Source organism: Chiloscyllium plagiosum, unplaced genomic scaffold, assembly GCF_037043375.1.
Source record: "Chiloscyllium plagiosum isolate Xiang-an unplaced genomic scaffold, Cpla_swu_hap1 HiC_scaffold_33, whole genome shotgun sequence".
Lineage (NCBI taxonomy): Eukaryota > Metazoa > Chordata > Chondrichthyes > Orectolobiformes > Hemiscylliidae > Chiloscyllium > Chiloscyllium plagiosum.
The window spans coordinates 9,206,443-9,233,832 of record NW_028270171.1 but is presented as its reverse complement, the minus strand read 5'-3'; the positions used below and the strand labels follow the sequence as shown (position 1 = coordinate 9,233,832).

Here is a 27,390-nt window from a genome sequence, read left to right as displayed (position 1 = left end):
ATCTCCCCTCGGCCTGTTTCAATCAAATCACCTCTTAGAATCTCGACAGTGCGGAAAGAGGCCATTCAGCCTATCGGATCTGTACTGCCTCTCAGAGCATCTCGTCCAGACCCCATCAACCCCATCCCCATAACCCTGCATTTTACCACGGTTAATCCGCCTAACCTGCAACTCTGGGTCAATCTGGCTTTATGGGTGGCACGGTGGCTCAGTGGTTAGCACTGCTACCTCACAGCGCCAAGGACCTGTGTTCGATTCTTGCCTCGGGTGACTGTCTGTGTGGGGTTTGGACATTCTCCCCGTGGGTTTCCTCTGCGTGCCTTAGTTTCCTCCCACAATCCAAAGATGTTCACGTTAGGAGGAACTGGCCATGCTAAATTGCCGACAGCGTTAGGTGCCTTAGTCAGCGGTAAATATAGGGTGGGGGAATGGGTGGGTGGGTTACTCTTTGGAAGGTCGCTGCAGACTTGTTGGGCGGAAGGGCCTGTTTCCATACTGTAGGGAATCTTACCCTAATCCATCTAAGTAGGGCACCCATTTTCGCTAAAGAGAAGGACAATTCTTTTTTTCCGAGAGGGTCATGACGTCTATTTCCCCAAAGAGATGTTAGAAGCAGAGTCTTGGGATATTTTTAAGGCGGAGATATGAATTCTCGATTGGCAAAGGGTGGGGGAGGGGGTGTCTAGCTTGGCCAATCCACCCTAACCTGCACACCTTTGGACTGTGGGAGGAAACTGGAGCACCCAAAGGAAATCCGCACAGACACGGGGAGAACGTGCAAACTCCACACACAGGGTGGAATCAAACCCTGGTCCCTTAAGACAGCAGTGCTAGCCACTGAGACCCTGTGCTGCCCTTAGTCTCCAATGGGAACCAGCTATAGGCCCAGTCTATCTAACTTTTCTTCATAAGACAGCCCACCCATTCCAGGAAACCTTCTCCGAACTGCTTCCAACACAGTTACACCCGCTCTTTAGTAAGGAGAACTATACTGCACACAGTAATCCAATTGTTTCTCCTCACTGTAGAGATAAAACTAAGGCCACCATCAGACATACAGTACCCGACAGCAAACAGTCTCTAATTGAGAGAACACGCAGCATATTTGGAAACTAACATGCAATGTGTACAGTGTCAGAGAGGAACAAGTTGTTCCCTTATCCCTTGCACTGTAGAAGCAGTCAGTGTAGAATTATGACAGAGATAAAATTACTATTGTTTACCATTGTTGAAGCCAGCGGCTCAGCGATCAGCCTGAGTGCCGACTCGGTATTAACTTGGCGTTATCTTACTCTGTTTGATTTCTGCAGGCTGACCTGATTAAGAGTGATATCAACAGCGCGATCACAGACCTGCGGAGCGGCGGCAGGAGAGAGAGACCAAATGCTCTCAGGTGAGTGCCTGGAAGGAGGGAGAGAGTCAAACACAAAACTGGGCTTTGTTGGCCTCTGTGTCTCAAGTGGCTAGCACCTCACCCATGTTTGTGCACTGAGGACCATTGTCACGTCCCCCTGGCTGACCTCCCACTTAGCGCACCCAGGGAACTTGGCTATGTCTGGAACCCAATTGCCTCCACCTAGTCCCAATCACCCATAGTGCCCTGGGTTGACTGATTAACATCGGCAATATCTTGAACATCGCCATTGTCTTTCCAAGTCCCTTCGTGACCTGGGTGTCTCTGCCTCTCTCTCTCTTTCTCTCTCTCGCTCTCTCTCCCTCTCTCTCTCTCTCTCTGTAACCTCCTCCAGCCCTACGACCCTCCTGAGTGTGTGGGAGACCAAGCCGTGAGGAGCATGTGGAGATGTTTCAGTTTGAGTGGGCAAACTGAGCATAGCAGCTGAATTATAATGTGGATAAATGTGAGGTTATCCACTTGGGGAGCAAACACAGGAAAGCAGATTATCATCAGAACGACGATAGATTGGGAAAGGAAGGAGGTGCAACAAGACCTGGGTGTCCTTGTACATCAATCGCTGAAAGTGAGCATTGCAGGAGCAGTAGGTGGTGAAGAGAACAAATGGTACATCAGCAGGAGAGGATTCGAGTACAGGAACAAGGATGTCTTGCTGCATTTATACAGGGCCTTGCTGAGACTGCACTTGGAGTATTGTGTGCAGTTTCAGTCTCTTTATCTGAGGAAGGATGTTCTGATAATGGAGGGAGAGCAGCCAAAGATTTCCCAGACTGATCCCTGAGACAGCGAGACTGACGTATGAAGAGAGACTGAGTGAGTTAGGGTGATATTTATTAGAATTTGGAAAATGAAGGGTACCTCATAAAGTGTATAAAGTTCTAACAGGACTAGACAAGGTAAATGTAGTTAGGATGTTCCTGATGACCAGGGGAGTGCAGAGTCAAGAGCTCACACTCTGAGGATATGGGGATAGGCCATTTAGGACTGAGATGAGGAGAAAGGTCTTCTCCAGACAGCGGGGAGTCTGTGGAATTGTCTGCCACAGAAAGTGGTTGAGGTCAAAGCATCAAATGCTTTCAAGAAGGAGTGTGGGAGGAAACCGGAGCACCCGGAGGACCCGGAGCACCCGGAGGAGACCCGGAGCGCCCGGAGGAAACCCGGAGCGCCTGGAGCACCCGGAGCACCCGGAGCACCCGGAGGAAACCCACGCAGACACCGGGAGAACATGCAAACTCCACACAGTAACCCCAGGGGGGAATCAAACCCGGGAGAGATAGACACATATTTTTAGTACCAGAGGGATCAAAGAGTATGGGCAGAAAGTGGGAACAGGTGGCTGAGTTGGATGGTCAGCCACGATGCTATTGAATGGTGGAGCAGGCTTGATGGGCCGAATGGCCTCCTCCTATTTTCTACGTTTCTTCAATTCTGGCCTCTCGAGCGTCACTGATGTTGACCTCTCCACCTGATGATGACTGCCTTCCGCTACCTTGACGCTAAGCTCCATGATTAACCCCTCTGCCTCCTTTCCTCTGGAATCCATCGCTTTGACCAAATATTTACTTCGGTTTACTTCCACGCCATGACATCAAGCTTCATTTGATAACACCCTTGTGGATCGCTTTGGGAAGTTTTGTTATGCTACAGTGTACAAATGTTCTCAAGGTGGAAGTGGGTACTGAAGATGCTGGAGATTACAGTCAAGATCAGAGTGGTGCTGGAAAAGCACAGCAGGTCAGGCAGCATCCGAGGAGCAGGAAAATCGACATTTCGGGCAGAGGCCCTTCATCAGGAATGGCTTGATGAAGGGCTTTTGCCCGAAATGTTGATTTTCCTGCTCCTCGGATGCTGCCTGACCTGCTGTGCTTTTCCAGCACCACTCTAACCTTGACAAAATGTTCTCAGTTCTGAGGCATGTTCAGTCTGTGGCTTGTGTTCAGAGGAGGGCGGGGAGTGGGGATTGAATGACACCAAAAGGGGGTAAGCGTTTTTCCAGGTGATTTGCAGTTCCTTTGGGTCAGAAGAAAGGAAAGCTATTAGCCAGAGCTCCCAGCAATGATCACTGCCCATCACCACGATTGGAACTGCTCTTCGGAGATAGAGAGTTCACTCACAGGCACACCTCGAGTCAACTCATAACTGTGGGCTCCATCAAATGCAACATACTGGCAGGTACGACACAGCCACAAGTGAATCAGAGCTTTTGAAAGGTTCTGCTTTTAGCAAAGAAAGTTAAAGGGTAATCTGATTGATTTCAAAAACCATGGGACATTCTGACAAAGGAAATGTGAAGAAAGTGTTCCAGAGAGATTAGCAACCAATTTTTAAAAAACTCATCCATGGGATGAGGGCACCATTTGCGAGGCCAGCATTTATTGCCCATCCCTAATTGCCTTTCAGGAGAATCACAGAATCCCTACAGTGTGGAAACAGGCTCTTTGGCCCAATGAGTCCACACTGACCCTCCAAAGAGTATCCCACCCACACCCATTCTCCTACCCTATTATTCTATATTTACCCCTGACTAATGCACCAAACCTACACATCCCTGAACACTACAGGCACTTTCCAATGGCCAATTCACCTAATCTGCACACCTTTGGATTGTGGGAGGAAACCGGAGCACATGGAGGAAACCCACGCAGACACAGGGAGAACGTGCAAACTCCACAGAGACAGTCGCCCGAGGGGGGAATCAAACCCGGGAGAGGTAGAAGAAAACTGGGAAAGGAAGTTTAAATGAAAATAGGTAGGAATAAGCAGGAATTACACTCTGGTAGACTCTGAGAGTAATAGCCTGGGTCATATTTCAAGATGATCCCTGCTTACTGAGCATTGACTGAGGAACTTGATGAAAGGAGCACATGAATTTTTTCATGGATGAGAAGGAGGGTGTTACTGGATGGGCCAGCATTTATTGTCCATCTCTAATTATCCAGAGGGCAGTTTAACAATCAACCATATTGTATACACACAGGGGAAGGTGTACACACACAGGAGAATGTACACACACAAGGGAATTTGCACACACAAACGTGGAGTCACATGGAGACCTGAGCAGATAAGGATGGCAGTTTCCAGTGAATCAGATGGGTTTTTCTGGCAATCAGGAACAGTTTCAAGGTCATTAAACTCTTAATTGTAGATTTTAATTGGCTTCAAATTCCACCATCTCCCATGGCATGATTTGAACCTGAGGCCTCAAAACATTACCTGGGTTTCTGGATTAGCCATTAGGTTGGAGAGAATTGGTGAGAGAGGGACAGGAGTAGAATTATGAGGATTCTTTTCAAACACCGATCGGTTATGCTGACCTGGAACATGCTGCTTGACAGGGGATGGAGGCAAATTGAATCGTGAGACTCTAAAATCAATTTGATAACTATTTGAAGAGTTGAAAGATGCAGGACTGTCGGGGACTGGGAGTAATTGGATTTTGTTTTCGAAGAACTGACATTGTGGGCTGAATGGCCTTGTGTTGTGCCGTATGTATCTGAGAATATGATCCATTCACAGTGTTCCTTTCTTTTAGATTCAACCAGGAGAAAATGAATGAGCAAAGCACATCGCCACCTTCCCCACCCATAAGCAGGGCTCCCCAAGCACCAGCATACTACAACCCCATGAACACAGGGCACAGGGCAGTGCCATCATCTCCAACAAATGCAGCCACGCCGCCAACGGTCAGTGCAGGTGAGGAAAAATCTCAAATTTTTTTCCCTTTGTTTATTCCAACGATGCCCTGATCAGCCTCTATCTGAATGCATCTGCTTGGATTGGAACTCGCACCAAGTCCGGCCATTTTAAAATTCTCGTTCCTGTTTTCAAATCTTTCTGTTGTCGCTGTAACATCCTCGACCTACAATCCCTACCAGGCCATCCATGATTTCCCCAGGTGCTAGCCTCCCCCCCCCCCCCCCCCCCCCCACCCCATGCAACCCCCGACTACACAGGCTCCACAATCAATGGTTGACCCACCAGGTTTTCAGAGGTGAGAGTGTGGCGCTGGAAAAGCACAGCAGGTCAGGAAGCATCCAAGGAGCAGGAGAGTCAACGTTTCGGGCAAAAACCCTTCATCCCAATAAAGAGCTTTTGCCCGTATCGTCGATTCTCCTGCTCCTCGACCTGCTGTGCTTTTCCAGCGCCAAACTCTGAACTCTGATCTCCAACATCTGCAGTCCTCATCAAATTTTCAGTTGATAGCCTTTCCAACTCTCTTCATTGAATCCCTACCATGTGGAAGCAGGCCATTTGGCCCATCAAGTCCACACTGATGCTCCCAGAGCATCCCAGCCAGATCTATCCCATCACTGTAATCCTGCACTTCACATGGCTAACCAACCTAACCTGCAGATCCCTGGATACTATGGAGCAACTTCCCATGGCCAATCCACCCTAACCTGCACATCTTTAGACTGTGGGAGGAAACCGAAGCACCCAGAGGAAACCCACGCAGACACGGGGCGAACGTGCAAACTCCGCACAGAGGCAGTCGCCCAAGGCTAGAATGGACAGGGTCCCTGGCGCAGTGAGGCAGCCGCGCTAACCACTGAGCCACTGTTCCGTCCCACCTCAGCCGTTCCTAAATCTTTCTGCTTAAGCCATTCCTTAAAGCCCAGGAGAACAGGGTCTCCTGTTCTCATACCCTCTCAAGAGGCTCCACCTTTTGTGTTGTAGTGTCTGGGTGACAATGACGCTGAGCCAACTGCAAGTTAGAGATTGATAGTTTTCTTGATGACATCTTTATTCACACACTACAGCATTACAAATGTCTGGCAAACCCTGACTGCCTCAGAAGTCTCTCCTTTTTTAATCTTTTCTTTCCATTTCAACATCCACAAGTACTCTTACACACAAGTGAACGTGCTTATTTTCCCCATCACCAAATCACCCGCGGTGTTTTCTTTCACCGATTAACCACCATCAGTAAACCACCCGCTTCCTCCCACTGACTGGTTTACATGCAAATCCCGTTCTGGCAAGGTACATCATCACATCGAGGGCGAGGTAGGGCGGAGGAGAGGGAGGGGGCTAAGTGAAGCTGGAGTTGGAGGGGAAAGTCATGCACTCTATCCCCTGCAGTGCCCACCTCTCTCCAAAGGCATCAGGGGCATTGGTGGATACCGTCCCAAGGATATCTGGGTACTGTGTAGCTGTGGAGAGCAGCAGACAGCAGGCAGTTATGACCTCCTCCGCTGTCCGCTGCCAGGACCTGTTGTTAATAGCCAACCTGGGCAGACCTGGGAGCAGACACATGAGGAGGTCAGTCTCTCTTTATATGTGCTCAAAGTACCTAAGTAAACCAAGCCATAAACAGTGTAACTTAACATACCATAAGCCTAAAGGTGCTACAAAAGTTCAAGTTAGGGTCCTCTTGTGATACAGTGGTAGTGTCCCTACCCTGGACCAGGGAGGCCTGCGTTTAAGTCCCACCGGCTGCAGATCTGTGTAATACCATTGCTGAACAGATTGATTAGGAAGAATAGGTTAAAGAAAAAAAGGTTCAAGGGAGGGCCCTCTTGTGGCACAGTGGTAGAGTACCTACTCCTGGACTGAGAGGCCCAGGGTTAAGTCCCCTTGGTCTGGAGGTGTGTACAGGTATCCCCCACTATCTGAAAGTAGAGCGTTCCTGTGAAACCTTTGGTAAACCGAAATGGAGTAAAGCTAAGAAGTGTTAATTTATACGGGAAAAAATTTGTCTTGTTTTATAAAAGCGAAAATCCTCTTTGGATTTCCTTCGTTTTGCGAAAACAGGTAGTAATGTAGGTTTTTTGTAGAAACAAAGTGGTGTGAAGCCAATTTGAACTTTCAAAAAGTATGGGATACCTGTAATATCAACTCTGAACAGGTTGGTTAGGAAAATATTTTAAATTAAAAGTATGTCCAAGTTAGGGCCCTCTTGTGATACAGTGGTAGTGTCCATATCTTGGATGGGGGAAGCCTGGGTTCAAGTCACACCTGCTCCAGAGGTGTGTAATAACAGATTGATAAGAAAAATAGGTTAATAAAAAATAGTTCAAGTTCTTGCATATTGAGACAGGAGACAGACCTGCAGAGAAGTAACTTTTCAAGATAAAACACATGCTTCTAGACTATAAATTTCTGGGTCACCGAAGTCAGACTTCTCCTGAGAAGCTAATTGAGCATCAAGCGAGTAAATGATTCCCACTCAGCTACAGAAGGGTCCGACCATCAGAGAAACAGTCCAGTCTGCCCAATGAGTTTCCTGAGCTGAACATTGTCAAAGCTCAAGGTCATTTCCAATGTGCCCACCTTGTAAATGTATGTCACTGCAGGGAGCTCATTAACTGTGTCACAGTCAAGAATATGTTTGGTTCCACAAGCCTGAAACTGGGTTGCAATCTGTGCATTGTCGGGAGCTCTGAGTAAAGTCAACTTGGAGAATACAACCGGAAATGAAGGACGAGGATGAGTCAGGTGGCAGGCAGCTGGGGAAATGCAAGGTAGAGATGGAAAGAAGGAAGGTGTGTGAGAGTGATTGAAATAACTCGGGAGACTGATTGAGGACAAGGAAGAGTCAAATTGTGAGAAGATTCTGAATGTGAGAGAGAACGAGGAATTCAGAGGAAATGGTGATGTGATAAAGTGAAAGGTTTATAGGCAGCACAAGGGGTGAAAAGATTAAATTGATGGAGGGAGAAAGGGAGAGCAAGAGGGAGTGAGACAGAAAGCAAGAGGAACACTGACCACACTGATGAGTTTGATGAAAAGCTCTGCCCAGCCAATCCGAATCCAGCCCTGACCCAGACCCAGTTGAGTCCGGGCTTGAGTTCTGCATAAAACCTGCTCCAGTCCCAATCCAATTTGAATCCAATCCTGACTCTATCTCACCCTCATCCTGACTGCATTCCCAACTCCATTCACAACAGTATCACATCCTCATCCTGACAACATGGAGACTCAGTGATTAACACTGCTGCCTCACAGCGTTAGGGACCCAGGTTTGATTCCAACCTCAGGTGACTGTGTGGAGTTTGCATATTGAAGCGTGGAGAGATAAGCTAGAGGAGGGTGGGAGTGGGGAGAAAGTAGCATAGAGTACAATGGGTGAGTGGGGGAGGGGATGAAGGTGATAAGTCAAAGAGGAGAGGGCATCAGTGTGGACTTCAACAGTTTCCTCATTTCCCCTTCCCCCACCTCACCCTAGTCCCAAACTTCCAGCTCAACACTGTCCCCATGACTTGTCCGGACTTGTCCGACCTGCCTAGCTCCTTTTCCACCTATCCACTCCACCCTCTCCTCCCTGACCTATCACCTTCATCCCCTCCCCCACTCACCCATTGTACTCTATGCTACTTTCTCCCCACCCCCACCCTCCTCTAGCTTATCTCTCCACGCTTCAGGCTCACTGCCTTTATTCCTGATGAAGGGCTTTTGCCCGAAACGTCGATTTCGAAGCTCATTGGATGCTGCCTGAACTGCTGTGCTCTTCCAGCACCACTAATCCAGAATCTGGTTTCCAGCATCTGCAGTCATTGTTTTTACCTTTTCATATATCCATCTGGATGCCTTTTAAATGTTGTAATTGTACCAGCCTTTACCACTTCCTCTGGCAGCTCATTCCATACACACACCACCCTCTGCATGAAAATGTCATCCCTTAGGTCCCTTTTAAATCTTTCCCCTCTCACCTTGCACCTTTGCCCTTCAGTCTTGACTCCCCACCCTAGGGAAGATTTTGGCTGTACACAGTATCTATGATTTTATAAACTTCTATAAGGGCACCTCTCAGTCTCCAATGCTCCAGGAAATACAATCCCACCATATCCATAAGACCATAAGACATCAGAGCAGAAATTAGGCCATTCTGCCCATTGAGTCTGCTTCGCCATTCAATCATGGCTGATAAGTTTCTCAACCTCATTCTCCCACTTTCTCCCCATAACCCTTGATACTCAAGATCCTATCTATCTCAGTCTTAAATACACTCAATGACCTGGTCTCCACAGCCTTCTGTGGCAATGAATCCCATAAAATCACCACAGTCTGGCTGAAGAAGTTTCTCCTTATCTCTGTTCAAAAAGGTCTTCCCTTTAGTGTAAAGGCTGTGCTCTCGGGTTCTAGTCTCTCCTACAAATGGAAACATCTTCCCAACATCGACTCTGTCCAGGCCATTCAGTATTTTGTATTCTTCAATTCAATCCCCCCCACCATCCTTTGGGACAGCATGGTGGCTCAGTGGTTAGCACTACTATCTCACAGCGTTAGGGACTTGAGTTTGATTCCAGCCTCGAGTGACTGTCTGTGTGGAGTTTTCATATTCTCCCCGTGTCTGCGTGGGTTTCCTCCCACAGTCCAAAGATATGCAGCCCAGGTGAATTGGCCATGTTAAATTGCCCATAGTGTGAGGTGCATGAGTCAGAGGAAAATGGGTCTAGGGGGTTACTCTTTGGAGGGTTAGTGTGGACTTGTTGGGCCGAAGGGTCTGTTCCCCAATGTAGGGAATCTAATCTAATCTAAACTCCATTAAGTATAGACCCAGAATCCTCAAACGTTCCTCATTCAGCCTCCCCATGTCTGCATGGAGTTTCCTCTGGGTGCTCCAGTTGCCTCTCACAGTCCAAAGAATGTGCAGGATGGGTGGATTGGCCATGCTAAATTACCCATAGTGCCCAAGGATATATAGACTAGGAGAATTAGCCATGGGAAATGCAGGGTTATAGGGATAGAGCGAAGGGTATATCTTGGTAGGAGGCCCCGCAGAGGATTGGTGCAGACTTGATGGGCCGAATGGCCTCTCTCTGCTCTGTAGCAAATGCTATGATTTATTAAACACTCTCTCTCTGCTTGTACGCTTCAATTAATCATTGGTATGTGTTGTCAATGTTCTATATATATTGTAGAACTCAATGGGACGGGTGGAGTTCCACAAGACATATCTGAACAGAGGACAGCTCGTGATGTGGTGAGTTAAGCTAATGACAGCTCAGGAGTTGGTGTGGTCAATATCCTGAACCCTACTCTATCCCAAAATGGTCAGATTTCATGTGTTTGTTGATGCATTGTGATATGCCCTGGGTTACTTCACTGCCAGCAATACTACTTATTGCTATAAGAAGAATTATCCGAATAACTACAGGTATCTCCCGCTGTCAGAAAGCAGTGTTCCTATGAGACCTCCAGTAAGCCAAGATGACGTTAAAGCGAAGATGCATTAATTTATATGGGTGAAAAATTCACCTTTTTTTGTAAAACTGAAAATCCTGTTTCCGTTTGGAAAGACAGGTACTAATGTAGGTCTTTCGTAAAAGCAAAGTGATGTAAGGAAAACTTTTGAAAAACGGGGGATACCTGTAAATATATTGAACATGAAACCCAGGCGCCCCCCAGGTGGGTGTAACCAAATCCCACTACACTATTTTGAACAAGCGATTTCTTTGGGATCTGCTCTGTATTTCCTTCAGACCAAGAGAATCCTGACCCTTGCTGTATGTGCCACCTTCGCATTGCAACAGGGAGAGATTCTTCATTGGCTGTGAAGCATCCCGTGGATGGGAAAGGCTGTATATAAATGCAAGCACTTTCTTTCCTCACAAGGCAAAGGTCATGGGGGGGTGGGAGGGGGACAGGGATCCTCTGAGTCATACAGGTGAGGGGCCGGGGGGACAGGTGGGTTGGAGTACCTGTGGGATTGGGGGGGGTCAAGGGCGCCCGGAAGGTTTGCGCATTAACTCGATGTCAACGCTGAGCCCCTTTCCGTTTCACTTCCTCTTCCAGACGATTCTCAATCACACGTTCGATGATATCGAAGCCTTCATGGTGAGGCTACAGAAGACAGCTGAAGCTTTCAAGATCCTGGACCAGAGGAAGAAGAGCAGAATGGGAAAGAAGCGAACTTCCAAAGAGAGTGGGGGTATGTAGGCTCCATCGGAATCCCTGAGGCTGCTCTATGGGGCCTGGGCAATGGCCACAGGAACCAATTCCCAATCAAGTCACCTGGTGGCTTCACAGTTGGTCACTATTCTGGATTCATGGGAGCAATCAACCAGCAAGCCCCAAGCTTCTCTCTCTCTCTCTCTCTTTCTCTCTCTCTCTCTCTCACACACACACCCACTCTCTCTGTCTCACAGCACAGCTGTGGGTTGGAGTATGTGGAGGAACTAAAGGGTAGTATGGCCACACGCTCCCAGTTGAGGCAGGCCAGTGCAAAGAGGGAAGGCAGTTTAAGGATACGCCATTTTACCAAATGTTAGATGCAACAATCATATAATGCATTAAAATAACTGTGCTTAAACACAGGGAATGGTAAAGTCACCATAGTCATAGAGGTCTACAGCATGGAAACAGGCCCTTCGGCCCATCTTGTCCATGCCACCCAGTTTTCACAATTAAACTAGTGCCATTTTCCTGCATTTGGTTCATATACCTCCACACCTATCCCATCCATGTACCTGTCTAAATGTTGTTTAAATGACAAAATTGCACTCACCTCCACCACTACCTCTGGCAGCCCTATTCCAGACACTCACCACCCTCTGTGTGAAAAGATTGCCCCCCCCGAACCCTTGTTGTATCTCTCCCCTCTCGTTAGGGTGAGACAACTAATGATGCTCTAACCAAAGGGTCACTGGTGCCTCAGGGAGACTTTGAGAAGGTGGGACCTTCGTGGTGCCCTCAGCTAGGGCAGAGATTGACCTCACGCTGTGGGTGTCAGTCTGCAACACAAACCAGCCATCCAGCCAACTGAGCTAACCAACCTCTCCCCACCCCCTATCAGTGCTGACAACTGACCGGTGTGTACCACCAAACTGGAGTTATACACTCAGGTCAAAGTTCCACAATTTCCAGCGGCCCTGACTCCTACCCAATGAGACCCATTAATCCAGTTGACCAATCAACAGGGATGGGTGGCATAGTGGCTCAGTGTTTAGCACTGCTGCCTCACGGTGTCAGGGTCTCAGGTTCAATTCCAGCCTCGGGTAACTGTCTGTGCGGAGTTTGCATGTTCTCCCCGTGTCTGCGTGGGTGTTCTGGGTGCTCCAGTTTCCTCCCACAGTCCAAAACTGTGCAGGTTAGAGTGGGTTGATTACGGTTAAATTACTGTGGAGTGGGGTAACAGGGATAGGGTGAGTGTCTGGGTGGGATGTGGACCTGATGGGCTGAATGGCATCTTTTCCAATGGGACAACCGTGGTTTTGTTATAGAAGAGTTTAATTCCATATGGTCCATGTTGGGACATTGAGGGAGGCCTGATATACACATGCAGTTTCATTACAAGTGACAGTGAGATGGTGGGACACCATTCCAATAGGAGACCACTTTTCATCACAGATCCCCCTTTTCCTTTCCAAATGCACCTCAGTGAGTCATAGGTATTTTCTTTTGCATTCCTTTATGGATGCAGGTTGCCCCAGCACTTATTGCCCATCCCTAATTGCCCAGAGGGCAATTAGGAGTCAACCACATCGCTGTTGGTCTGGAGTCACATGTCAGCCAGATTGGATAAGGATGGCAGATTTCTTCCCCTAAAGGACATTAGGGAAACAGATGAATTTTTTGATTGATAATTGAGCTAGATTTTTATTCCAATTTTTTGAAATTAAATTTAAATTTCACCATTGGGCACAGTATGGTTTGAACCCATGTCCCTAGAGCATTAGCTTGGTGTTTCTGGATAGTGACTTTAGAGTCATAGAGTCTCACAGCACGGAAACAAGCCCTTCGGTCCAACCAATACATGCCGGACCGGTCCCACCTGCCTAGGCTTAGCTCATATCCCTCCAAATCTTTCCTATTCATGTACCTGCCAAATGTCTATTGAACATTGTAAATGAATGCTTATCCATCACTTCCTCAGGAAGTTCATTCCACACACAAACCACTCTGTGTAGAAAAAAATTGCCTCGCAAATCTTTTTTAAATCTTTCTCCTCTCATCTTAAAAAATCACCCCCCCAGTCTTGAACTCCCCCACCCTAGGGAAAAGACACCTTATCCATCCGCCTCATGATTTTATAAACCTCTATAAGGTCACCTCTCAACCTCCTACGCTCGAGAGAAAAAAATTCCCAGTCTATCCAGCCTCTCCTTATAACTCAAATCTTCCATTCCTGGCAAAATCCTGGTAAATCTCTCCTGAAGCCTTCTCGGCTTAATAATGTCTTTGCTGTAACAGGGTGACCAGAACTGCACACAATACTCAGAAGACTGGATGGGGATAGGAATAGGAAAGGTTTAGAGGGATTTGGGCCAGTTGTTGCAGGGATGGTGCAGGAGGGAGGGTTTTGGATTCTTGGATAATTGGAGCTCTTTCTGGGGAAGGTGGGACCTCTACAAACAGGATGGTCTTCACCTGAACCGGAGGGGTACCAATATCCTGGGGAGGAAATTTGCTAATGCTCTTCAGGGGAGTTAAAACTAAGGCAGCAGGGGGATGGGAATCTGAACTTTAGTTCCAGTGTACAGGAGGTTGAGGGTAGTGAGGTCAGGGATAGGTTTACAAGGTCACAAGGGGGCACCAGCAATCAGGATGTTGGTTTGAAACGTGTGTACTTCAACGCCAAGAGCATCTGGAATAAGGTGGGTGAACTTGCAGCATGAGTTGGTACCTGGGATTTCGATGTTGTGGCCACTTCAGAGACATGGTTAGAGGAGGGACAAGAATGGTTGTTGCAGATTCCGGGATTTAGATGTTTCAGCAAGAACAGAGAAGATGGTAAAGGAGCGGGGGTGAGGGTGGGGAAGGGGGCGGTGGGGTGTCATTGTTAATCAGAGGTAATATTACAGCAGCTGAGAGAACGTTTGAGGATTCACCCACTGAGGTAGTTTCGGGTTGAGGTTAGAAACAGGAAAGGAGAGGTCACCCTGCTGGGAGTTTACTATAGGCCTCCAAATGTGTCTAGGGATGTAGAGGAAAGAATAGAAAAGATGATTCTCGATCTGAGCGAGAGTAACAGTGTAATTGTTAGGGGGGACTTTAACTTAAGACCATAAGACATAGGCGAGGAAGTAAGGCCATTTGGCCCATCGAGTCCACAATGGCTGATGGGCGTTTCAACACCACTTACACGCACTCTCCCTGCCTCCCTTAATTCCTTGCGAGATTAAGAATTTATCAATCTGAACTTTATCAACCTAACTTCCCCAATGTTGACTGGGAATACTATAGTTCAAGTAGTTTAGATGGGTCAGTTTTTGTTCAATGTGTGCAGGAGGGTTTTCTGACACAGTATGTAGACAGGCCAACAAGTGGCGATGCCCTATTGGATTTGGTACTGGGGAATGAACCCTGCCAGTTGTTAGATTTGGAGGTAGGTGAACACTTTGGCAATAGTGACCATAATTCAGTTATGTTTACAATAGCAAACATTGGATAGGGTATATACCGCAGGGAAAGAGGTATAACTGGGGGGAAAGGCAATTATGATGTGATTAGGCAAGATTTAGGATGCATAGGATGGGGAAAGAAACTGCAGTGGATGGACACACTTGAAGTGTGGAGCTTATTCAACGAACAGATACTGTGGTGCCTTGATAAATATATATCTATCAGGAATGGACGTAAGTTGTTGAGAGAGAGAACCATGGTTCACTAAAGAAGTTGAAGCTCTTGTCAAGAGAAAGAAGAAGGTTCATGTGCGGATGAGGCATGAAGGCTCAGTCAGGGGGCTTGAGAGTTATGATTTGGCCAAAAAAGATCGAAAGAGAGGGCTGAGAAGAGCCAGAGGGGACATGAGAAGCTGATGTTGGATAGGATCAAGGAATACTCTAAGACCTTCTATAGGTATGTCAGGAATAAAAGAATGACTAGAGTAAGATTAGGGCCAATCAAAGACAGTAGTGGGAGGTTGTGTGTGGAATCTGAGGACATAGGGGAAACACTTAATGAATACTTTTCGTCAGTATTCACATTGGAAAAGGGCAATGTTAGTGAAAATATGAAAATACGGGCTACAAGTTTAGATTGAGGTTGACAAGGAGGAGCTTTTAGCAATTTTGGAAGATCTTAAAATAGATAAGACCCCTGGATGGGATTTATTCTCGGATTCTCTGGGAAGCCAGGGAGGAGATTGCAGGGCCTTTGGCTTCGATCTTTATGTCATCATTGTCGACAGGAGTAGTGCCAGAAGACTGGAGGAGAGTAAATGTTGTTCCTCGTTTAAGAAGGGGAGTCGGGACAACCCTGGTCATTATAGGCCAGTGAGCCTTACTTTGGTTGTGGGTAAAGGTGTTGGAAAAGGTTATAGGAGATAGGATTTATAATCATCTGGAAAGAAATAATTTGGTTAGGGATAGTCAGGATGGTTTTGTGAAGGGTAGGTCATGCCTCACCAAACTTATTGAGTTCTTTGAGAAGGTGACAAAACAGGTGGATGGAGGTAAAGTGGTTGATGTGGTGTATATGGACCTCAGTAAGGCGTTTGATAAGGTTCCCCATGGTAGGCTATTGCACAAAATACGGAATTTCGGAATTGAAGGTGATTTAGCGGTTTGGATCAGAAATTGACTAGCTGAAAGAAGACAGAGGGTGGTGGTTAATGGGAAATGTTCATCCTGGAGCTCAGTTACCAGTGGTGTGCTGCAGGGATCTGTTCTGGGGCCACTGCTGTTTGTCATTTTTATAAATGATCTGGATCTGGGCATTGAAGGATGGGTTAGTAAATTTGCAGTTGACACTAAAGTAGGCAGAGTTGTGGATGTGCTTAAGGATGTTGTGGGTTACAGAGGGACATAGATAAGATGCAGAGCTGGGCTGAGAAGTGGCAAACGGAGTTTAATGCGGAAAAGCGTGAGGTAGTTCAATTTGGAAGAAGTAACAGGAATGCAGAATACTTGGCTCATGGTAAAATTCTTGACAGTGTGGAGGAACAGAGAGATCTCGGTGTCCAGGTGCATAAATCCCTGAAAGTTGCCACCCAGGTTGACAGGGTTGTTAAGAAGGCATATGGTGTGTTGGTGTTTATTGGGAGGGGGATTGAGTTTCGGAGCCATGAGGTCATGCTTCAGCTGTACAAGACGCTGGTAAGGCCGCACGTGGAGTATTGCGTGCAGTTCTGGTCACCGCAATTTAGGAAGCATGTGGAAGCTTTGGAAAGGGTTCAGAGGAGATTTACTAGGATGTTGCCTGGTATGGAAGGAAGGTTTTACGAGGAAAGGCTGAGGGAACTGAGGTTGTTTTTGTCGGAGTGAAGAAGGTTAAGAGGCCACTTAATCGAGATGCATAAGATAATCAGAGGGTTAGATTGGGTGGACTGTGAGAGCCGTTTTCCTCAGATGGTGACGGCTGGCATGAGGGGCCATAGTTTTAAGTTGAGGGTGATAGATACAGGACAGATATCAGGGTAGTTTCTTTCCTCAGAGGGTAGTAGGGGTGTGGAAAGGCCTGCCTGCAACAATAGTAGACTCACCGACATTAACAGCATTTAAATGGGCATTGGACATACGTATGGATAATAATGGAACGGTGTAGGTTAGATGGGCATCACATTAATTTCACAGGTCAGCGCAACATCGAGGGCCAAAGGGCCTGTATTGCGCTGTAACATTCTGTGTTCAATGTTCTATGTTGGCAAATGGGACTAGATTAATTTAGGATATCTAGTTAGCATGGATGAGTTGGACCGAAGGGTCTGTTTCTGTGCTGTACATCTCTATGATTCTAAGAGGCCTCATCAATGTCCCGTACAACCTCAATACAACCCCTTACCACTGCCTCTCTCTCCAACAATTGCACCTTCAACATTAGTAATACAATGGGGTGTCGGTCTGGATGTTTTTTGTGCTAATGTCATAGAATGAACTTGAACTGGAAGACCCGGTGATATAGTCTTAAGTCTAAGACACTCAATGGGTGAGGCTTTCTGTGTTTTGTGTTTGTATTATATCCACAATGTCGATTTACACCTGAAACCAAATTCTACTGTTGATTTCAGAGGGTCTCCTGACGCTGAGAGCACGGCCCCCGACCCAGGAGGAATTTGTCGATGTCTTTCAGAAGTACAAATACTCCTTTAGCCTGCTGGTAAGCAACTCTGCAGCTTGCAAAGTCAAAACTCTTTCAAAAGGGCTCGGCTTTATCAAATCTGGTTAGAAACAAAAAACCTGCAGAAGCTGGAATCCAAAGCGGACAGGCAGGAGGCTGGAAGAACACAGCAAGCCAGGAGTGGAGATATTTCAGGGGTAACTCTTCTTCAGGACTTGGGGGTGGGTGTGGGAGGAGCTGCAGATAAAGGGGAGGGTGGTGGGGGCAGGGTGGTGCAGTGGGGATAGGTGAAGACAAGTAGAGGGTATGACCTGTTTTTATCAAATGACAATGTTCATTTCATCAATTCAGACTGTCACAGCAAACAGGGCTAGAAGCAAATGACTTAACTAAGAGCTAAAGGTCAGCACTGAAATACCTAATCAGGGTGTTGACACTGTGGGTTTAATCTTTTAACTGGCATCAACCCAGCCTCACAGTTTCATTTCAAATACCAAGAGACTGCCAAGACTTGCTGTTAATGATTTCCACATGCGATATTAAATGGTTATTCTGGTTAAACTGTAGAGGGAGAAAGTAGGAGAAAAATAGAGAGAGAGAGGAAGAAAAAGGAGAAAGAAAGATACAAGAGAGAGAGAAAGTAAGAAAGAGAGAGAGAGAGGGGCAGGGAAAGAAAGAAAGGGAAAAAGAGAAAGAAGGAGCCGTGGTCTTGAGATTCATGGTATCAGAACCGACTTTGGGGCATGTAGTATTTATAACAGTGATCCTTACTCAGCACAAAATCACAAGGAGTAACCCTCAGCCTGCTGAATAAATATCGTCCCAATGGATTGCTCAGAATCCGACCTTTGCCCACAGCTGAATGTGTAATGTGACCTGGTATATTCACACCCTGCTGAATGTGGGAAACTTGTCAAATTATAGACTTAAAATCTCACTGTTCACTCTCTGTTAGCAAGAGAGTAGTTGGAATTCAATCAAATCAGACATTATGTGGTTGGGTTAGCGATGGGGTTAAATACTTTCTCTGATGTTTGGAATCTAGGACCAAATCCATCCAAGATGCTTGTCAGCTCCCTCTTTCTCTTTCTCCCTTTCTTTCTTCCCCACCCCTCTCTTTCTATATCGCTCTTACTTTCTCTCTCTTACTTTCTCTCTCTTTATCTTTCTTTCTCCTTCCCCTTCCTCTCTGTATGTCTGTCTCTCTGTCTCTCTCTCCTACTTTCTCCCTCTCCATCTCTCTTACTTTCTCTCTCTATCTCTCTGTTACTTTACCTCTCTCTTCTTCCTCCCCCCACCTTACTCCTTCTAACTCTCCCTTACTTTCTCTTTCTTTCTTTCTTCCTCCTTACCCCCAGCTCTCCCTCTCTGAATCTCTATTTCTCTTACTTTCTCTCCCTCTTTCTTTCACCCACCTCTCCTTGCTTTCTCTTTCTCTCACTTGTTCTCTCTCTCTTTCTCTCTCTCTCTGTCTCTCTGTTTTTCTCTCTCTCTCTCTCTCTATCTTGGCTGCAGCGTGACATGTGTTTAAGGTACAAAAGCAAAAATTGCTGGAGAAACTCAGCAGGTCTGGCACTGTCTGGAGAGAGAAAGCAGAGTTAACGTTTTGTGCCCAGTGACCTTTCTTCAGAACTCTCTGGGTCACTGCACCCTAAATGTTAACTCTGTTTCTCTCTCCATAGATGCTGCAAGACTTGCTGAGTTTCTCCAGCAATTTCTGCTTTTGTTTCTGGTTTCTAGCATCTGCAATTCTTTGATTTGTTTTGTTACATGTGTCAGGTGGTCCTGCCTAAACTCCCAATAAAATGTTCATCAGGTCAGGCTGTCTATAATTCCTTACAGTTTAGATTAAAAAGTCTCCTTACCCAGATAATAATCCAGGTGGCGAATGAAAATGTCACCCAGATGCTGAAGCAGAGACCTCTGATGTTGTGTTTACATTATGTAACTGTAGGAAAATAGAGCTTTTCTGTCCATTAGCCCTTCCTATACCTGACAACATAGAGGAAGCTTTACTCTGTATCTAACCCCGTGCTGTCACTGTCCTGAGTGTGTTTGATGGGGATAGTGTAGAAGGAGCTTTACTCTCTATCTAGCCCTGTGCTGTCACTGTCCTGAGTGTGTATGATGGGGATAGTGTAGAAGGAGCTTTACTCTCTATCTAGCCCCATGCTGGAGTGTTTGATGTATCAGTATAAAGGGAACTTTACTTTCTACCTAAGCCCATGCTGTACCTATCCTGGGAGTGTTTGATGGGGTAATGTCAAGGGAACTTTACCTTCAGTTTAAATGAGTAGAGGGAGATTTACACCATTTATGACAGCAAATTCGATGATTTTATAACAAGTGCTTTGAAGGTATAGGTGCATACTGTACCTTTAGGAGACTGGAAGCTGGCACGGACTTAGAGAGGCACAGAATATGCTGAAAGAACTTAAAATGTAACATTTGACTGTGAAACCAATAGTGCAGATGAGTTGCCATGATACAAAACAAATTCAAATTTGGCCAATCAGTTTAAATTATGCCCCAAGATACCAAAAATCCAATCGAATTTGAATTTAGTATTTTGATGGCATCAAACCAATGAAATGATCTGATGTTTTGGGATATAAAACTGGACATTTTGAATAGTTAGGGGGAGAACTGCCAAGCGACCATAAAACAGACTGCCAGCAGAACAGCTTTCTGAAAGGTATTTATCGATAAGACGTTTGTGCAGCGGAACACCAAAGTCGACCAAAAGGAAACCTACAGAGAACGCTTGATGTCTGAAGACTATACCTGGGTTTAAAATTGATTTTGCCATAAATTTAAGAGGGAATTTATCAGATCAGTATTGTAAAGTGGGAGCTGGAAATAGTTGTTTAATGTGCTCTTTTGGACTTAAAGAATAAATGGTTAATTTTTGCTTTAAATAGAGACCTCTGGGGATAGTCCTTTGCCCCTCACAGATTACAGTATGAGGTGAGCTTCCCTGTGCGTCAGGTTTAAATTCGCAGAGGGGTTTACCCCGTGTCGTAACACAAGCGAGATGAAGAATATTTAAGCAGATGATTCGAACCTGACCCCAGGACTGACCACGATGAATTTGTTCTTTTTAGGCTCGGGTGAAGAACCACATTGTCAATCCTAGTGCGACTGAACTAATCCACTTCCTGTTCTCGCCCCTCGACATGGTAAGAAAGTGGCTTTCTACAATTCCTGCTTTGTGCCCCTCTGACCCACCTCCTGTTAGACATGGGGACAGCAGCATTGCCTCCCAGTTATGCTAAGCCAAGAGGATCTTGGGAAAATTTCCATGACAGCAGCAGAGGGGGGGTGGGGGGGGGGTGGGGAGGCATCAGCAACCCCGCCCCCCTCTCATGATGCCAGCAATGAAGGGGGTTGTGGGAGGGTGAGGATGAGAGGGCGAGTGAGAGGTAGCCACCTTCCTGTGGCTCTGCGTTCACCAGGCTGAGTGAGACAAGGAAGAATGAGTAGATTTCCTTCCCTGAAGGGTACCTGTTTCAACATCACTCACAAGACCGCAAGAAACTACAAAGAGTTGTGAACCCAGCCCACACAAACCAGCCTCCCATCCATTGACTCCATCTATACTTCCCACTGCCTCGGGAAAGCATCCAACATCATTAAAGACCACCCCTCCCCACCCTGGTTATATTTCTTCCATCGGACAGAAGGTACAAACGTTTGAAAACATGTACCGTCAGATTCAAGAACAGCTTCTTCCCTGCTGTTGTCAGACTTAAGTATAGACCACTCCTATGTTAGAGTTGATCTTTCTCCACACCTTCTCTGTAGCTGTAACTCTGTATTCTGCATCCTGTTCTATTACCCTGATGTTCTTAAGTAAAAAGCTATCTGGGCCGACATGACACCAATTGTTAAAGTTCACTCAAGAATGCAACTCTTAAATATTCTGGAATTTACATATGAAAGAACTGAAACCAACATGCCCATTCTAAAAGATGAGAGACTTAACAAACAATCCAGGTCTTTTTCAATATATAGTTTCAGTTACATCACACTGTAAATGTTTGCTATAAATCCTGTGTCTTACGATCCACAACCACCTGATGAAGGAGCAGCGCTCCAAAAGCTCGTGCTTCCAATTAAACCTGTTGGACTATAACCTGGTGTTGTGTGATTTTTAACTTTGTCCACCCCAGTCCAACACCGACATCTCCAAATCAGTACTAATGTAAGGTATGATTTGTCTGCATAGCATGAAAAATAATACTTCTCTCTGTACATCAGTACATGTGAGAATAATCAATCAAATAGCATCCACTACTGACACCAGCTTTCAATTCTATACTTACTGAATTTAAACTCCATCTGACCTAGATGGTGGGATTTGAACTCATGGCCCAGAGCATTAGACTGGGTTTTATGATTTCTAGTTCAGCAACATTACCACTATACAACTGTCTCTATCCTTATTCCTGATGAAGGGCTTTTGCCTGAAACATCGACTCTCCTGCTCCTCAGATGCTGCCTGACCTGCTGTGCTTTTCCAGTACCACACTCTCGACCCATGCTAAGTTGCCCACAGCGTTCAGGGATGTGTAGGTTAGGTACATTAGTCAGGGGTAAATGTAGAGTAATAAGGTAGGGTAATGGGGTCTCCATGGGATACTCTTTGGAGGGTCAGTGTGGATTTGTTGGGCTGAATGGCCTGTTTCCCCAGTGTACGGATTCTATGATGATCTTACAGATGGTGCATGTTTCTGTGAGTGTGCTGCATTGGTGGAGGGCCTGAATGCTTACGATGCTGTTCGAGGTCACTGTCAGGGGAGACCTACCATCTTCAAGTTGGTACAGGGAGGACCCCTCCCTCTATTTATCTGGGCAAATTGTCAGTGAAATGGAGCCAAGTTTTTTGACCCTTCATCTCTTTCCTCCCGCACAGATGGTGCAAACAGTGGGTCAGCATGTCGCCAGATCGGTCACCACGCCATTCCTCACCAATGATGCCGTCCACCTCTTGAAAAACACGCTCAATGAGACAGAGATGGCACAGTGGCAGTCGATGGGAGACTACTGGACAAAACCCAGGTAGGAGCCATCTGCCATAGTGCCCACATTCAACCAACGTTCCAGCTTCCCAAATGAAACAGGGATGTAGGGAAAGTTGAACGTCACAGGAAGTGGAGATGTTCAAACCAGCAGGAAGGAGCTAACAATCTGGAACAAAAATAAAAGGAAATTGCTGGAAAGACTCTGCCTGGACTCAACGCCGACTCCATTTCTCTCTCCACAGACACTGTCTGACCTGTTGAGTTTCTCCAGCACTTTCCTGTTGTGCATCTAACACTCTGGGATTATTTTCTTGAGAGTGGGGCAGACATGGAAAGGTATTTCGAAACGTGAAATGTTTTGATAGACAAAGATGTAGCAAACATTGTTTCGGATTTGGGCAGAGTCAAAACGTGTCCTTTGCTCGCAAATTGTAGCTGTGGAAGGAACTAAGAGCTTACATTTGACAACAGAGAAAGTGCAAATGCAGTTCAATTGCCTTCACTGCCAACCCAGCATGTGACATTCTGCATTGCCTCATTGTAATTCCTCATGCTGACGATGTGAATGACCTGTCCAAACAGCCTGAAGGCTTTTACAAGGGCTCTAATTCCTTGCTGTGTGATTGCTGAAGAGCCTTAGACAGTGATCTCACTCAAAAAATCTTCTCAAAACTCACAGTGACCTCACTCTGGCGTGTCTCTGAAGAGGCTGTCCCATGCCTTAGGGCATTCCTCAACACATCCCCCTGGGCTCTGGCCTGTGGGCAGTCCCCAACAATGGTTTGAGGTTAACTTCTTCGCTTTGAAGACCGTGTGGGTTTCAGACAGGGTTCTTCACTAAGTTGTTGGTCCTCCAGCAGCCTCTGTCGTTGCTTCTCTAGTATGAGTCTGCAGGGACAGCACGCAGAGTGTGTATCCCTGCATCACAGAGCGTCGATCTCTGCGTCCCGGAGTTGCTCTGGCTCAACCTCATCAAATCAAAACCTCTGTCTCGCGTTCCGAATCGGAAGCATGGATTACAGAAGGCACCTTGTGGGCAGTGTGTGCAGGGGAACACAATGGCTGGTGGGATTGTCACTGGGCTATCGGTCCAGCAAATCAGCTCAGTCTCTGGGGACCTGAGTTCAAATCCAACCACAGCAAATAGGGCAATTTAAAAAAAACGGAATTAAGGGTCTAATAATGAAACCGTTGTGGGAAAAACCGATCAGGTTCACTAACGTCCTTTAGGGATGGAATCTGCCATCCTTACCTGGCCTGGCCGACGTGTGACCCTCTACCCACAGCAATTTGGTTGACTCTTAGCTGCCCTCTGGGTAATTGGGGATGGGTAATAAATGCTGGGCCTGGCCAGAGATGCCCTCATTCCAAGAATGAGTGAAGCAGAAGGGGGCTGAGACTCCAGCCACTGAGGAAGGAGTTGGCAAGGAGGACCCTTCTCACCACTGGCCATGTTCTCTCTTCCACATCGGCAGCCTAAGTAGCATCGAGCAGAATGCAGACTCCCCTGACCTCTGCAATAAATGGATCCCAAGATAGCAACAGCAGTAAGCCATTCAGCCCATCAAGTCTGCTCCACTATCCAATGTGAGCATGGCTGATCCAAAACTTCCATGTATTGTACCCTTGTACAGTAGCATTGCTGTCTCACAGCGCCAGGGACCCAGGTTTGATTCCCGCCTCGGGCGACTGTGTGGAGTTTGCACATTCGCCCCATGTCTGTGTGGGTTTCCTCCCACAGTCCAGAGATGTGCAGGTTAGGGTGGATTGGCTACGGTGGTACTGCTGCCTCACAGCGCCAGGGACTCAGGTTCAATCCCAGTCTCAGGTGACTGTCTGTGTGCAGTTTGCACTTTCTCCCTGTGTCTGCGTGGGTTTCCTCCCACAGTTCAAAGATGTGCAGGTCAGGTGGGGGAATTGGCCATGCTAAATTGCCCATAGTGTTAGATGCATTAGCCAGGGGTAAATGTAGGGGAAAAGGTCTGGGCAGGTTACTCTTTGGAGGGTCAGTGTGGACCTGTTGGGTTGAAGGGCCTGCTTTCATACTGAAGGGAATCTAATCTAAGTTGCTCATAGTATCCATAAGGGCCAGTCAGACCCCCTCAAGATGTTTTAAGAAGGTAGCGCAGACCCTAACTTTTTCTTATTTTAAAGGCGGATGTGAAGTGGTTATTCTGGGTGGGGTGCAGCTGGTCAAACTACTTGGCTTTAAGCGAAACTGAATTGATTTAAATGCTATGGTTGAAACACAAACAAAAGAACACAGAACAACTGTTAGAGAACATAACTGAGCCGATACAATAACGATTACTAATTAATTGCTCCAATACAGTAACATCCCATAAACACAACCCTTGACAAAAATGATAAATTCAAACACAGATTCTTACAGGCTGGAGGGAACAGCATCCAGAGAGAGATCTCGGAGAGTGTCAAAGGAGTTCGTTACTGAAGCTTGCATCTCCGCTAGACTCACACATTGTGTGACTGCTGAACCAAACTAAACTAAAAACCCGACTGAGAGAACTGGCCACTCCCCTTTCCATTGTTAAACTAGACTCTTCGGCACCTCTGCCTTTAGGACTTCTCTTCAAAAAAAAACCGAGGACAAAATAACCTTAAAGTGACAGCGTTGTCCCCCCAGGGATGCACAGGCTTGGTAGGTTAGCCAAAGGAAATGCAGGTTATAGGGTGGGGAGTAGGGTGAGAATGGGATGATCTTCAGAGGATTGATGTGACTCGAGGGACATTTTGGCTTGCTTCCACACTGAAATCTATGAAACCCATGAATAATCTTATCCCCATGACCCAGAAATCTATCACCCTCGACCTTAAACATACTCAAAGAGTGAGCTTCCACAGCCCTCTGTGGCACAGAATTCCAAACACTCGAAGTAAAACATTTCTCCACATCTTGCTCCTAATTGCCATCTTTCTTACGATTAACCGCATCCAAGTTCCCCAAAACAGGAGAAACGTCTTATTCACATCTGCCCTATATATCCCTTCAAGTGTTTTGTCGGTTTTAGTGAAATCAGACACAAGTTATTTCTGTAATAGTCTTGCTTATTTGTATTGTACGTTTGGTGAGTCTAATGAGGAGGGATGACTGAGCCTTATGATCAGATCGATACCTAGTTTTCTACACATTAAGCAACTAAATACATCTTCATAAAACATGACTAACCCTGTTGAATCTTTAAAGGTTTCTCTCTGCAAGTCTGTCTCTTATGTGACCCCCAACATCACAGTGAGAGGTCTTACTCACAATGTTCCAGACATTAATCTTACCAAATCCTGACACTGCAAGTTGTCAAATGTGCCATCATATATGCCTGCCTCCTACCCAGTATCTCAGCAGTCTCTCTTTATATGTACTCCAGACACTCAATCAGTACCCTCTCTTGACCATAACCACACAAATGGCATGATGATGGTAGATGGCCCAGCACCCAGACCCCACACCCACTGCCTTTATTGGTGGGGTCCCATTGTCTTTTAGCCACAGAAAATAATCAGACCTTTTCCCTTTTGTCCAGATTGGAATGGCCCACCGAGCACTGGGGAGCACCGTACCATATCCAATTCCGATCAGGATGGCAGCCGGATAATCTGGATCCCAACGGAGCTCCGTGGGAAGATCCCGTGGAACTGCAACACAAACACGAGTTGCTGCGGATGCAGGTAGGTAAGCGTTTAGAGTCATAGATCGGAGCTTTAGGGAAGTAGTAACTCCAAAGATGGCAGACAGATGGGTGACAGTGAGGGGGACTTGGAGGAAGCAGCCAGTGTAGGGACCCCCTGCGGCCGTTCCCCTCAAGAACAAGTATACCGTTTTGGATACTTGTGGGGGGGACGACTTACCAGGGGTAAGTAACGGGGCTCAGGCCTCTGGCATGGAGCCTGTCCCCGTTACTCAGAAGGGAAGGGTGGAGAAGAGCAGAACAATAGTAATTGGGGACTCGATAGTTCGGGGCACAGATAGGCGGTTTTGTGGGAACGAGAGACACTCATGTTTGGTATGTTGCCTCCCAGGTGCAAGGGTACGTGATGTCTCTGATCGTGTTTTCCGGGTCCTTAAGGGGGAGGGGGAGCAGCCCGAAGTCGTGGTCCACATTGGCACCAATGACATAGGTCTGAGGATGTTAGGCAGGCTTTCAGGGAGCTAGGTTGGAAGCTCAAAGTTAGAACGAACAGAGTTGTTGTCTCTGGTTTGTTACCCGTGCCACGTGATAGAGAGTCGAGGAATAGGGAGAGAGAACAGTTAAATGCGTGGCTACAGGGATGGTGCAGGAGGGAGGGATTCCGGTATTTGGATAATTGGGGTTCTTTCTGGGGAAGGTGGGACCTCTATAAACAGGATGGTCTGCACCTGAACCTGAGGGGCACCAGTATCCTTGACGGGAGGTTTGCTAGTGCTCTTGGGGGTGTTTTAAACTAACTCTGCAGGGGCATGGGAACCCAGACTGTAGCTTTAGGGTGCAGGACCTGGAGTGTAGGGAGGTTAGGAACATGGCATCAATTTCAAAGGAGGGTGCCTGTAAACAGGAAAGTGGCTTGAAATGTGTATACTTCAATGCAAGAAGTATACGAAATAAGGTAGGTGAACTTGCAGCGTGGGTTGGTACCTGGGACTTCGATGTTGTGGCTATTACGGAGACATGGCTAGAACAGGGACAGGATTGGCTGTTGCAGGTTCCAGGGTTTAAATGTTTTAGTAGGGTCAGAGGTGGGGGTAAAAGAGGGGGAGGTGTGGCATTGCTTGTCAAAGATAGTATTACAGCTGTGGAAAGGACGATGGATGAAGACTCCCCATCTGAGGTAGTTTGGGCTGAGGTTAGGAATAGGAAAGGTGAGCTTACCCTGTTAGGAGTTTTTTACAGGCCTCCTAATAGTCCTAGAAACGTAGAAGAAAGGATTGCGAGGATGATTCAAGAGAAGAGTGAAAGTAATAGGGTGGTTGTTATGGGGGACTTTAACTTTCCTGATATTGATTGGGAAAGCTATAGC

The 27,390-nt window shown here is 46.6% G+C and overlaps 1 protein-coding gene across 4 annotated transcripts in view; it reads left to right on the top strand.

Moving 5' to 3' along the window:
- Positions 1–27,390, top strand: part of LOC122542187 (epidermal growth factor receptor kinase substrate 8-like protein 1) — a 104,817-nt gene that overhangs the window by 49,130 nt on the left and 28,297 nt on the right. For all 4 annotated transcript variants that reach the window (XM_043679636.2, XM_087978266.1, XM_043679637.2 and 1 more), the window contains 8 exons: positions 1,311–1,393; positions 4,947–5,107; positions 10,279–10,340; positions 11,153–11,288; positions 17,307–17,395; positions 20,461–20,535; positions 22,272–22,417; positions 25,920–26,064. In XM_043679636.2, coding sequence (XP_043535571.2) covers positions 1,311–1,393; positions 4,947–5,107; positions 10,279–10,340; positions 11,153–11,288; positions 17,307–17,395; positions 20,461–20,535; positions 22,272–22,417; positions 25,920–26,064 — 897 coding nt within the window. The remainder of the gene's footprint in view (positions 1–1,310; positions 1,394–4,946; positions 5,108–10,278; positions 10,341–11,152; positions 11,289–17,306; positions 17,396–20,460; positions 20,536–22,271; positions 22,418–25,919; positions 26,065–27,390) is intronic.